General features: G+C 43.7%; 1 protein-coding gene across 1 annotated transcript in view; it reads left to right on the top strand.

Annotated features, from left to right (window-relative positions):
* fto (FTO alpha-ketoglutarate dependent dioxygenase) overlaps positions 1–11,824 on the top strand; it is a 118,363-nt gene extending 106,539 nt beyond the window's left edge. The window contains exons 9-10 of the mRNA XM_083998967.1: positions 9,721–9,861; positions 10,340–11,824. Of these exons, the coding sequence (XP_083855093.1) occupies positions 9,721–9,861; positions 10,340–10,346 (148 nt within the window). The 3' untranslated portion in view covers positions 10,347–11,824. The remainder of the gene's footprint in view (positions 1–9,720; positions 9,862–10,339) is intronic.
* Positions 11,825–13,086: the final 1,262 nt, after the last annotated feature.

Below are 13,086 nucleotides of genomic sequence, written 5' to 3'. Positions count from 1 at the left end.
ATAATCCTTTTGTGTCACCCAGCCTCATGCCACCTGACCTGACATGTGGCCTTTTGTGACGCATGAAGTGTTAATTTTATGATGTCAACTGCCTGTACAGAAACTGATTGATTGATTGTGTGGTAAATCAGTTGTTGCCAGCATTATGATTAAGTTCAAACGATGCCTTCTACTGTACTGGCACACAACTCAAATATCTGTCTCCTATGCACCCATAGCTGCAGCTGTTTCTCTAGCTACCAATACATTACCTGCAACATGAACAAGAAAGACAGGGACTAATTGCAGGGACAAATGTTCCCGACTGCAGGGTTTGCAGTTGTCTGGGACTGGTCCAGGCCCTGTTTATCTCAACCTCTGTTGGCACTCATACACACACTATACACGCTATGCTCTGATTTAACCAGAGGCAAAGCCCCCATCAACCCCCACTCTCTCTCATCAAAGATTCATAAAGGCAAGGTTCTCAATGATTTTCTGTCTCTTCCCGTATTCACAGCTTGTTGTCCTCACCCTCCCTGTCTCCTGCCAGTCAGACAGCGGAAGTCAGGCAGAATTATGGCTGAAGTGGCCACTGGCTCCCATAGTGTGTATTTGTATGTTAGTGTCTGTGTATTTGTTGAGTGTGTGCACTTGTACTGGTAGGCGGAGACACGGGGGTAGGACATGGGCAATGGGGCAAGGGGACAAATGGACAGTGACATGTTGATGTTGTACAAAAAATATTTGGAGCCCCCATTCGGGGGAAAGGAGTTAGACCCCGTCTGCTCCTCTCTTTCCCTCATGTGCTTCTTCCGCTGTTCTTTGTCTTCCGCCTCAACCCCTGAGCCCTGTGCATCGTGGCAGCCTCCACACTGGATCTAAAACTAGCTCATTCAGAGCCCCAGTCACCAGGCCCAGGGCACACCATCTGTAGCCCTCGGAGTCCTTCCGTGAGTGTGTGTGTGTATATATGTGTGTGACTATATAAGTGCGTGTTTACTTCTATACTTGTGTGTGTACAGTTGCGTGCAAGCTTACAAGCATGGATGTGTGTGTGTGTAAGTGTGTCTATGAATCCAAACCACCGTGCCTCAGCCTGTTAGTCTTGCTACTTACCAGGCTTAGCCAGATGAGGGCCACTCAGCCCGGATCTAATTCCCTCAACTCTGGCAGCACTTCACTCCTGGCTCTTTTTGCCTCTCAAGTGTGCATCTGTGACCTTGGCTGACATCGGAGGGGGTTAAACTGTGGACTTGGAGATGTGGCCAAAGTGATTGAGTTGTAAGCTAGTTTTTGGATCAGAGCTTCCACACAGCCATCTGGGGTTCTTGGGGCTCAGAAAGAGGTTATCCCTCTCTTACTCCCCACAGCTGACCCTGGATCAGCAAAAACGGCAGAGAATTTAGTACGAGGCAACCTCGCTGGAATAGGTGGTGCAGAGAGGGGATGTTTGTGGAGTTGAGAAATCATTAAGAGGGGGAGCTAATGCAGAGGGATGATCTCTGCTACCATTTCAACTGTAATCCCTTAGTTTTTTATTGTAGTGAGTTGTGCGTGTGGCTTTTATTGCCCATGTGGCAAACAAGCTAAGTCTGCGTCACCTTTTACTTTATTTTACTTAACTAAATAATGAACACCACCCTGTACTTTATTGACATCAGTACTCGTATGAACAATGCCGGTGGCACTATAGACAAAGGGTTGGTCCTTAGTGATGCTGGTATTACAGTTATTACATCAAGTCCGATGTTGTCATCATAAACTGAACATCATGAAGTACCTGTTAGACCACAAGTATTTTTTTGTCAAAACATCCGGAACAACTTTTAATTAATGACTTACACACGCACACCTATACAAACACACACCAGCTTTACACAGGTAGATCCTTCCCGTATGTACTCCTATACAAACACGCACCATTATATTGTGTTCCCTGGCTTACCATGCGGACTCTTTCCATCCTGTTCAGTAAAGCGCCTCAGGGCCTTGCCTGGCTGTTCTTCCAAACAAATTGCTGGCTGTTCACAGCACTTTAAATGGCGAGGCCCTTTAATTACACTATTTACTTAATAGGGTGAAACAAAACTCGTGTTCACGCAGCAGGAGCACCAGGTGATGCAGAAGTTCAAACACCTGGCGGAAAGCGCTCCTCTGGCATGGACACACAGAGTACACATGTGAAACTTGAATGCACGCATGCTCATATGCTGGATCACAAATGCTTAGATTCACATTATTGAATAAGAGACTTTTAATTTTGCCATATTTTCTTTACTGAAAAAAAGAATATATCTGGGAAAGTACAACTAATCTAAACAGAATGAATAATAGTTGTCTCTCCTGTTGTGTGGACTCTGGTTATTATGTGCCACTCCTTTGATTGTCTATTCAGAGACTGACAAAACAAGAAACATTAAATAATAATAATAATCTATATGTCAGAGTTTATGATCTGATATTTCCTGTCTGAAGGTGTTAAGATCCAGTTTTAGGCGTTTGAACTTTTTCATCTTATGTTTAGCATGTACTTGGGTTCTTCTTTTTTTCTTCTTCTTTGAGTCACATATTGATGTTAATCTTTTATTGATGTAAGCACCTTAGTCATACCTTAATATGAACAACTGTTATTTTTTTAGTATTTGTTTTAACAGGAATGTTTCTTTGTTGATGATCATATTAGCCTACGCCTGGAACAGTCCAGTTTATGGGGTTTAAAATTTATGACTGCTTCGGGGAGGTATGTGTCACCAGTTTGCTTAGCCTGTTATGTGATCTCATTGTGACAAGCACTGTCAACAATGAGGTGGCTGTTTGTATGCAGTTTGAAGTTTCATATTTAGTCAAAGAAAAGCAGACTGCTGCTGTCTCCCGCTTTTGAAGAATTACTTGTTTGTTTCTGTGCTTTGTGTGAAGGGAACAGCGGAGTCAGTGTAAAGCAGTTTAATGTACACGTTTCTGAAACCCAATACCTGTTGTGCAACAGTTTAAAGCTTCTCTCACAGTTTAACTTTACACAAAAGCTTCAGAACCCAACACCATGTCCCCTGGAGCTAGAAGGGTGACTTGTAACCAGGCAATTGAAGCTACAATAGGCTATAATTAGCTGGCCCAGCTTGACCCAGCCATTGTCACCTGAAGACAGGTGGGAATTGTGCCCACGTTGGATCGACCTTATCATGTGACTGGGGTCAGGTGTCGTCCAATGGCTTGGCTGTATCACTGTCGAGGCAAGCCTCATCCATCACCAGCTTTATTACACCATTCAGATGATGCCCACAAGGCAATGACGCTTGGCCAGGAGGGAGGGGGTATATGATGGAGGGGAAGAATGGGGGTTAAAAATGATCGTTTTACAAGAACACTCTCAGAACAACAAGTTTTCACAGCGACGACGTGCCACTGCCCTGGAAAACTAAGAGTTAGTGCTCCCAATGCCACAGTAACCCTCTTCCTGATTCCCTAACAGCAGATTTACAGCCTTCAAACGGCGTGCTGTAAAGAAGTGCAATCACTCGCAGCCTCGTAACCTCTTTCCCCTCGCCATCAAGTTCTCTTATTGCTCAATTTTCTCTCCTGGGCTTTATAAATAAACAGCGTCATCAGGAAAAACTTCAGTGTCTCTTCAGAACCAACTCTAATTAGTTTTGCCTGTATATATCAAAATGTCTCACTCTGGTATTCGGCCACGTGTGGATCGTTTGAGACGATGATGGAGAGGGTTGTTGTGTTGAGCTAGGCATCCATCCCTGCTTAGGGTTGTCCTTTGGGTGTTAGTGGCGTGGTCCAGAGTAAACGTTTGTGTTTTTGTTTGTTTTTATTAACTTTGCCTTCAAGCCAGCTGCTTCTATTGAACTAGCCTGTAGCCTGGCACAGGTGGCTAGTAGGCCAAAAGCCTCAGCCACCCTCATTCATCCCTAATCAGCCTAGAGCATGCACACACAAACTGTTTCTCTCTCAACTGCACACACGTGGCTTCTCACTCTCCCTCAGACTCCAACACACAGAGATCCGGAGCCTTAGGGGGTGATCTGTCTCTACACCCCTTGTGGGAAGAGTAAATGGCCAGGAGGGCCCTATCTGTTTGTCCTTTTCCTGCCTCTTTTTTATTTTTTTATTTTTTTTATTACAACTTGATTGCAATTGAACAGTAGTTGTCTGCTTGTAAATTTTGTGCCCGTGTTGACATTAGGCCACATTCCATCCCCTAGCCTGAGGAAGAGAAGTAGCAGGCCAGGGTGTTTGGTAATTTGTTACGCTGTTAAGCACCTAATGGACGTCCACCTGGTTTTTGAGAGCAGTAGCTGTAGTTCAGGGGCTTGCCTCCTTTGCACTTCCAGACTGCAGTAGTGTTTTACTGCCTCCAATTATGAAGGCTATTTAGAGGCTACCTAGCTTTGTGTGTGTTTTTCTGTTACAACTGGTTCACCCTGCTCTAGACGCGGCAGCCGGCCAGGCCACATCAAGCACTCAGGGTGTGAAGTAGGCAGGGCCTGTTCAGGTGCAGGGCACCAACTACCTCTCTGGACCCGATGTGAACTCAGAGTTCTGCATTCCCAACCGATGCCAATAAAGAGCCTTATTTGTTTCATGTGGTTTAATGAACAGCCCAGACTGCAGCTGGTGAAAGGGAGACCTCACAGAGTCTGAGGAAGGGGCTGCCCCACCCAAAGGTACCCATGCTCCTTTGCAAAATTATTGTTCCCAGAAGGAGCAGCTACATGGTGGCACGTGGGGGAGTGTTGAAAGCACCAAGCAGCACCCACCTCGCCCCCGCCCCCCTTTGCTAATGCATTTTTGCGTGGTTTCCACAACCATTAATTAAAGGGGAAAAGAGTGCATCAGATGTTAGTTTTATTAGCCCAGGCTCCTTAGAGGGAATCAAAATGAAAGGAACATATGTCATGCATTTGATGACGCCCCCCCCCCCCCCCCCCCCCTCTCCTCCACCTCCCTCCATTCTCTCTCTGTTTCTTTCTCCACAATTGCCCACCTCACACACTCACAAAGTGTACAGTCAGCAGCTGTCTGCAGACACAATAGCATTTGATTGATCCTAAGGAAACGGTTAATTCTCGGCCCTGCCCACGCTTTCTGGCTGGCTGGCTCACATTCTGCACCACTTTACATTTATCGCTGAATGTGGCAGTGATTGGGATAATGGGAGCTGGGTATGGTGGGTGGGGATCTGAGGGGTTTCTCAGGCTGTAACAAGGACAGCCCCGAGTGTTCACAGGACCTCTGGAGTCTTGGGCGGTGTATAGGTTGAAATCCAAAGGCTTGACACTTCACAGGTTGGGCCTTGTTCTGAATATCTCTCTGTTACACTGCCCTCTGCATGACAGCACTAATATCTTGCACAACATGTTAGCAAGATAAGTATGTAGATAAATGCTATCTATCTGTCTCGCTCAACTATTATACAACTGCATGATATATAAAGACAGATGTGCTCAATCGCTCATTTCTTACACAACACTGCGTAAATACAGAATGTACATGGATAATATACTTCTTTCTTTCTTTCCTTCTCCCTGGGACGTGATTGCATGTCTTACCTCCAGGGTCAGGCTGATTTATGAGACACATGCCACTTTTTTCATGACTTGTTTGATTGCATTCTGAGTAACAGGTACTCAGCTGCCAAAACCATAAAAATTCACACCTGCACAGGATTGCTAGAGAGTCAAATGAGGCACAGTCAGAGCATGAGCGAGCAGGTGATCTAAGGTATTTTTTTTACTTCCCTTGATCAGCACAGGCACATAATACATCTCGCAATTAAGACGGATGATTGATTGATGGTGTGAGTCATTGGACCTTAACAACATCTTATTTTTTTGGTGTAACTTAGCTAATGTGTCGGGCACGGCACATATTTTGCCGATGATTCTCCCAAACCACATTCTTACTGTAAACACGAACTGTCTCTAATGAGATCTGTTATCAATGGTTTAATCTGCTGTCTGTTTTAATAGCAAAGACCAAAACACCCAGGTTGTCATAGCCACAAATATTAGAAATTAGGTGAAAGCTTGTCTTTGACTTTTTCATTATGTTGCTCATTAGTGTTATTACTCAGAAACCTCTGAAATGCAGTTTACAAGGTAAACGTTTATGGTAGATCTGTATGGAGTTTGTGCTTGGGTGTAGTTGATTTTAAAAAAAACAAAAAAACAATTTGTTTAAGGCATTGTGGTGGCCTTTATAGCCTACAGAAAATTTAAAAGACACACATAAAGGTCATGTGCATAGCTGTCACATAAAACAAATAATCCACATAGAGTCATCCCAAAAACCTCTGTCAGCATAGTGTGACTCCACCCTTGTCCTAAGATGATGTCTTGAGTCAAGCTGTCCACATGGACTAGTCCCATGTGGTTACAAATGACCTCCTGTAGCAATAATGCAATAAGTGTTGTCTCCTATCTACGTTCTCTGGGTTCTTTTTCACTTGGTCTGACACAATTGTGCATTTATCAGTGTAATTGCATGAGTCGGAAGCACTGATGTTGTCTATTAGGCGGATTTCCATCCTGTTAAGAGCAGAGGGCCTTTTAATGTATGGTCCTGCTTGAGTGTACTGCTACACAATTACACACCAGCCTGAGATTGAGTGGGCTGATGATGCTGATGATTGTGATGGTTGGGATGGTGGTGATGGCAGTGATATTGGACCATCAGGCACTCCTCTGACAAGCCTTTCAGAGAGAGAGTAAGAGTGAAACAACAAAGTGAAACCGAGGTTAATCATTTCATTTACTCGTTTTTCTCTCCCTCTCTCCTTTCCTACCTCCCTCTCCCTCTCCCTCTCCTTTCTTTAACCAAGTGATGGAGCTCGGACCATGGAGCAGGGGGGAAGAAATCGATGGGGAGCGCATTACAGTAAAACGTATTGATTAGGAGACCTGCGAGCAGTGTGTTGGTCGCGGAGATGGTGGAATGATGCAATGCTTAAAGGAATTTATCCTTTGACTTTTACATTAACCTTTTATTGACTGCTTTGCCTGTCCATAATTAACACTCACTTTAGCTAAAGTGGTTAGTTTGAGCGCAAAGGGAGCTTCGGCCCTTATTGCAGCAAGGGCCGTGAAGCTCCCACCCCAGCCGCAGTTCAAGTGCACTGTGCTGCATGGAGGGAAAGGCCTCTGTGGAATAGAGGCGATAGAATCCTAGATACCTTTCACATTAGCATACCATTTGAGTGGGGGCCTGCCAGGCTATAAGGTTTCAGGGCAAATTGAAATGAGTGATTGTATTGCCAATCTCTCTTGACCGAGCGCCAGATGGGATAGTTAGGCCCATATCTGTCTGGGGTTAATCCATTGGAACAGCCAGGACTCACAAACATATTCTCTCCCTCCTCAGCCTCCCACACACACCTCTTTGTCTTTGACCTTAACTTTAAGGTGGCCTGTTCTGCCATAGGAAAGTCTTTTGGTGAGCCTTGTTTGTACGCCATTGTGGCTTACACTGAATTTCTAGCAAGAGCCCCGGAGAGCTTAAGGCACCTCGCTTGATATTGACTTTTTGTTTGGTTCCATTTTAGCAGTCAAGGGACGTTACTCTGTAAACAGGAGTAGATTGTGTAAAAGTGTGTGCTGAATTACCTACACTATATTATCTTTGATAGTCTTCCAATCTCGATATCTTTTATATCTCTGGTAAACCAGGAGCCTTCTATTTGCAAGCTAATGTTCCAGGATCCCTTGTCAGATAAATGTGTGTTGAAGGTGGCTGGTCAGGTTTTTACAGTATGTAGCCTTTCATTATGAGTCAGGGCAGCAGAAAAGAGGCAAGTGTTTTCTCTCATAACCCTCCTGCATGAATACTTAATCAGACCAAATCAAAGACCTTAGTTCCCTTGGCCTATGGTGACCTCAAGCTGATGTCAGCAGAACCACACACTGTGTGAGAGTGTGCTGTCTGGGTCGGTTTGCACTCCCTATCTCTCTCACACACTCTGTATATATGTATGCGAGCCAGGTCCTCCTCCTTCTCCTCCTTCTCTGTAGTGGCGCTTCCTTTAATTCGCACCCTAAATAAATGATGAGAACATTTAAACACACGGCTCGTCGCAAAGCCCCAAGGTCGCCTAATCGTATTATTTATGAAGTGATGTGCTACATAATGGTACTTAGTGCATGTTAACAGATGCTATTATCAGGCCCTGATCCAGAGCGCAGAAGATATATTGGAACAGTGGATGTTAATGCTGGTCCTCACTACCGTAATGCAGCAGCTCTTTAAAGGGCTAACCGCACCAAAATGCAGCACTTAGGCTGAGAGCCAGTCGAACATTAAGTGGCTCCGGTGAAAATATATAACCACAAATTGTGGCAGCCCCTGTCTGTCCCCTGACAACTTTAACATCCCCTCATCTCATCCATAACCGACCCCCATATCCTTCTCCACAGCTCCCTATGTCCTCTCCATCCTTTCCTTTAGTTGCTGGCCACATGGTGGTGACCGTGTGTGTGTGTGTGCGTGTGTGTGTAAGGGGGGGGTTGAGGTTTTTTTGTTGGTGGATGGGCCAAAGAGATATGACAGGACAGACCCTGGCATAATGACTGAGTGGGGAATGTAACTGGCCTCATGGCTCTTGAAGGAAATTCTTGGGCCACTGCTCACAAGTACACACACTACACACATGACATACAAATACCGTCTTCCACCTCTCCCTCTTGCACCTCCAGGTCAAGGGTCACTCTCGTCTGTCAAGAGGCAGAGGGAGGGCAGATTTACAATGACAGCAGAGAGTAACACCGAGCCTCTGCAGTAAATATTTACACTGGTCTGACAAAAGATGTGGCTATGGTCCGTGGGGATTCCAAACACTGTAGAAATTACAACTAACCCCGGATTATTAATCACATAAAACCATGCAGTGATATGAAACGGCTGAATTTCTCACTGCCCTGTCATGATTGCAGAGAATGATGTTCTCGTGAAAACATCCTGCTGTGTGTGTGTGTGTGCATGTGCATAAGATGAATGGGGCATTAATCATGATACATGATATCATGGTTTCTCATCAGCTTGGTGCTGTGGCAGCCATTTATGGCTTTAGAAACACTTTCCTGACACATCATTTTGTATCACTCATCTGCCATCTCAGCTCCATTCAGCTTAATCAGCTTTACTGGCTTAAAAGTTTCAAAACATTATTGCCAAAATAAGGAAGTACAAGGTGCTTAAATATCAATAATTTACATATCTTGAACTACATGTGCAGGACAAAAAATGTTTTTTTTTTTTAAAGAAGTCCTTTGTACACACAGACACACTTATTCTCTCATACCCTGCAGGTTCTAATAGGTCTACTATTATTAGGGGTCATAAAAAGGAGAGGAAACACACACGTCAACTGCCTCCTGGTCAAACACACGACACCCACTGTGTGTTTAGGGATGAGTTAACACACACACACACACACACACACACACACACACACACACACACACACACACACACACACACACACACACACATCAATGATTTGTAACTACAATTCATCTTTTGCCTGCCAACCCTATTTACTGTGTATGGGCATCAGAGAGATTATTCTGAAGACTTGGTAATTGTTAAGGTCAGAGGGGTCAACATCTCAAAAACTAAAAGCAGAAAGGTTTGCGGAGATTTGACACGTGTTCTGATGATGACGAGTGTCTACCAGTTGGTTTTGATGGGAGGGAGGAGTTAATGGGTGCATTTGTTTCCTGTCTCCTGTCGCCTCAGGTGCCACTCAAGTTTGGCCCAGACATTACCCCCTGAGGAGGCCCCAGTGGACCGACCCTTCTGGGGTGTGGATGACCCCGGCATGCCGCTGCCCTTTGATCTGGCAGACATCATCAACAGAGTGGAATCGCTTCTTTGGAGGTGGGCCCAAGATGTTGAACTGTAGAATTTTGCTTATGTACACAAGCCACGTAGCATATTTACATTCACACATGGTTAACTTGCTTATTCATTACTCAGCCATTATTTGATGTCATTTGATTAATTTCATATGAACACAGAACAAATTCAGACAGCCTCTCCTACTGTTGCATTTTGATGTTAACATGAAAAGTAAGAAAGAACACGGCTGGGCAATCGGTGAACAAAGCAGGTGTGATGCTATCCAGCTATCCATAAGTATAAGGGCATCTTAAAGTACATACAAGATCTCCTTATGCTAATGTCAATGGCAGATTAATTGTACTGTGTATTGGGCTTATTGCGATTATAAGGGATTTTTATGGGCCTTGCACCAAACAAGCTCATTGCTTTAGGTCTGAAGAATGTGATTTGTAGGCCAAGGCATGAGTGGACCTTGATCTTTTTTTTGGGTCTATTTCTATTATATCTTGAACAGGATGTGAAGGATGGATGAATTGAGAAAGAAAGACAAGAAAAAACCCACCAGCTTTTCTGAATGGCCCCCACGTTATCTAAGGGGACAGACCACTGACGACAGCTCCATTGTGATCACATCCAGATTGATTTTCTTTTGATTGGAGCATCTACATTCCACCTACTCCACCCTCTACTACACCAGATGACCCTGGCATCTCAACCACCCTCGGTTGGATTTGGCTGGAAGAAAACCAGACCACCACAGTAGAACCAGTATAGCGCTTCGGTAACATGCTAACAACGCAAGCTTAGCCACAAGCTACTAGTGTCACAACGGTCTAACGAAACATAAGTGGAACCTACATTTCAGTGTTAGCATACATTGTGCAAGTATTTATTATTTCTGTGTACTCTGTTACTTAATCTCATGTAACCCAGTCATGCTTTTATCAATGGATTGACTCATTCTCAGTAGTCCAGTACAGTACATACATATATGCTTTCTATTTGTCACACAGTGTTATTATTATGGTATACAATGGTTAGAAAAAGTCACCTTGCTCACATGGTATTGCATCTTTCACTTGTGTATAGTGTAATCCCCCTTATTGTGTTCAGAAGTGGAACGAAGCCTGAAGAGACCAAAGAAAGATTATGATAAAAAAGTTATGAATGTCACCCAATGGAGAACATGAAGAATGTGTTGTTTTGTGTCGACAGCCCAATGGTGTGTTTGTGCCATATTAATGTGTGACAGGGTGTGTGTGTGTGTTTGTATGTGTACATTTAGCCACGTGACTATGCTTGCGATCACTCATAGGCCTGTGTGTTTGTGCATGTGCTCGTTCACTCTCCCACATGTCTACATGAAGACGCGTATGTATGAATGTGATAGTGTGTGTGAGCCTGTAGGCAGCCTGCCAGTTGTTTGTTCTTGAAGATGTGCATATGGAGAAACGAAGACTAGCAGCAGGGCCCCTCTGCTCTGATGAAAGGCAGCGCTGATAGAATGACCTGGAACACAACCGCCGTTTCTCATAATTACAGCTGTTCAATCGCTTTTAATTACTCTTAAAGTGTGTAGAGCACCACATTCCCCTGTAATGCTGCAGGCCATCCGAGAAAGCTAGAGAAAGATCCGGCACTTCTGACAAAATCCACTTTCAAAAAAGCTAAAAAGGGTGGAAAAGGGGGCCGACGTCAAAGCAGTGTAGCAGCCCTCCTTGTTTGATTTCTTTCTCTATCTAGTTCATGATGAAGTAGAGATGCTGTTTACTATTAAAAATGCAGAATGCACTCCTTTTTTTACTTCTTAAGTTTTTTCCAAGATGTTAATGGTTGCCAAACACTGTTCTTCTTGCTTCTTCTTTTGCTGCGCCTCTGTTGTTTGTTGTTGTCAGAAAGATTTGTTTGTAGATCGGCAGTAGCGTTGACTTGTTTGAATCACTCTGTGCTCCCTGCGCCACAGCTTGTCTGTCTGAAGCAATAGAAATGGCAGTAATTAAAAAAAACAGTGTTTTATCCAATGACCTCATCTGTCCTCTGTTCTATGACTGCTTTGGTGCATTTTTGTTAATGTCTGGTGGGTAACAGAAATATGACAGGTAGAAAGGTTTCTTCGTATTTGTCTGAGTGTGTATGTGTGTGTATTCGACTATTCGTGTGTGTGTTTCAGTTTTAATGCTGATTGATTATATTTCTCCTGATTATTTTTGACCTGACCTTAAACGGAGTCATCCCAAGGAAACATGTGTATCCTTCCTCTCCCACTGTGGTGGAGGGGAATTACTTTGCTTTGAAGCTCCTGAACCTCTTCCTCAAATCTTTGCCTCACTCAAGATAAACAGGGAAGCAATGAACAAAGATCCCTTATTTAGTGACGTAGCATCCTCACCAGGCCAAGGCCAGATAGCATGCACAGTAAGCCAAAAAAATAATTCAAAATATTTGAATGAGGTTGCCAGATGGGTCAGGTTCACTGTATCATGACAATTTACAGTAGCACTGTCAACCATAAGAGTGTATAATATAAACACTTTTTGGGGTAATTTCCCATGAGGAAAACAAGGATGTTAAAACAAAAGCAAATAAATGTTAGAAGTACTCATTTAAACACAAATACTGTAGCATGACTGTGCTTTATTCGCACAACTTGTCAATTTCTTACAAATACATGCTGTTTCCCTCAAACCATTCTCACCTAATTCAAATCTAGTTTGAATACAACTATATCTACTTCAGTATTCAATATTGTATTTATAAGCTTTTCATCACTGGTTCCATGAGATGGGGCATTATTGTGTAAGTTCAGCTACATAGAACTTCTAACATGCCTTCAGACTCTTTGTCTTATTCCATCTAGACATAAAGCTGATAAATGCATGGAAACAAAAAAGCATTTTTAAAGAATTATAGATTTGGACAAGACAATGACATGTCTGTTTAGTAGATCTGCTCTACATTCATCAAAGAAGTCTTTGTGTCAAGTAGTCTTTGTTTTTCAGCAGCTTCTTTCTATCTGTTTTCTTTAAACTTCAAAGGGACTGGCTGGATTAGCAACGCAAACAGCTTCTCTGACAAATTGATTGATGGATTGATTGACTGAGTGATGTCACTACCAGTGATGAGGTGATGGCTAATGTTGTGTGTGCCTCTCTCCAAAACACTGACTGCACACACCCCCCGCCAACAGTGGACCGCCATCCCAGAGGTCGACCATGTTAACTACTTCCTGTAGTGGCGGAGTGACTGAGTGATGGATAAGTG

The sequence above is a fragment of the Trachurus trachurus genome, assembly GCF_905171665.1.
Source record: "Trachurus trachurus genome assembly, chromosome: 3".
NCBI lineage: Eukaryota > Metazoa > Chordata > Actinopteri > Carangiformes > Carangidae > Trachurus > Trachurus trachurus.
The sequence above is the reverse complement of the archived record's forward strand: the minus strand, read 5'-3'. Positions and strand labels throughout refer to the sequence as shown.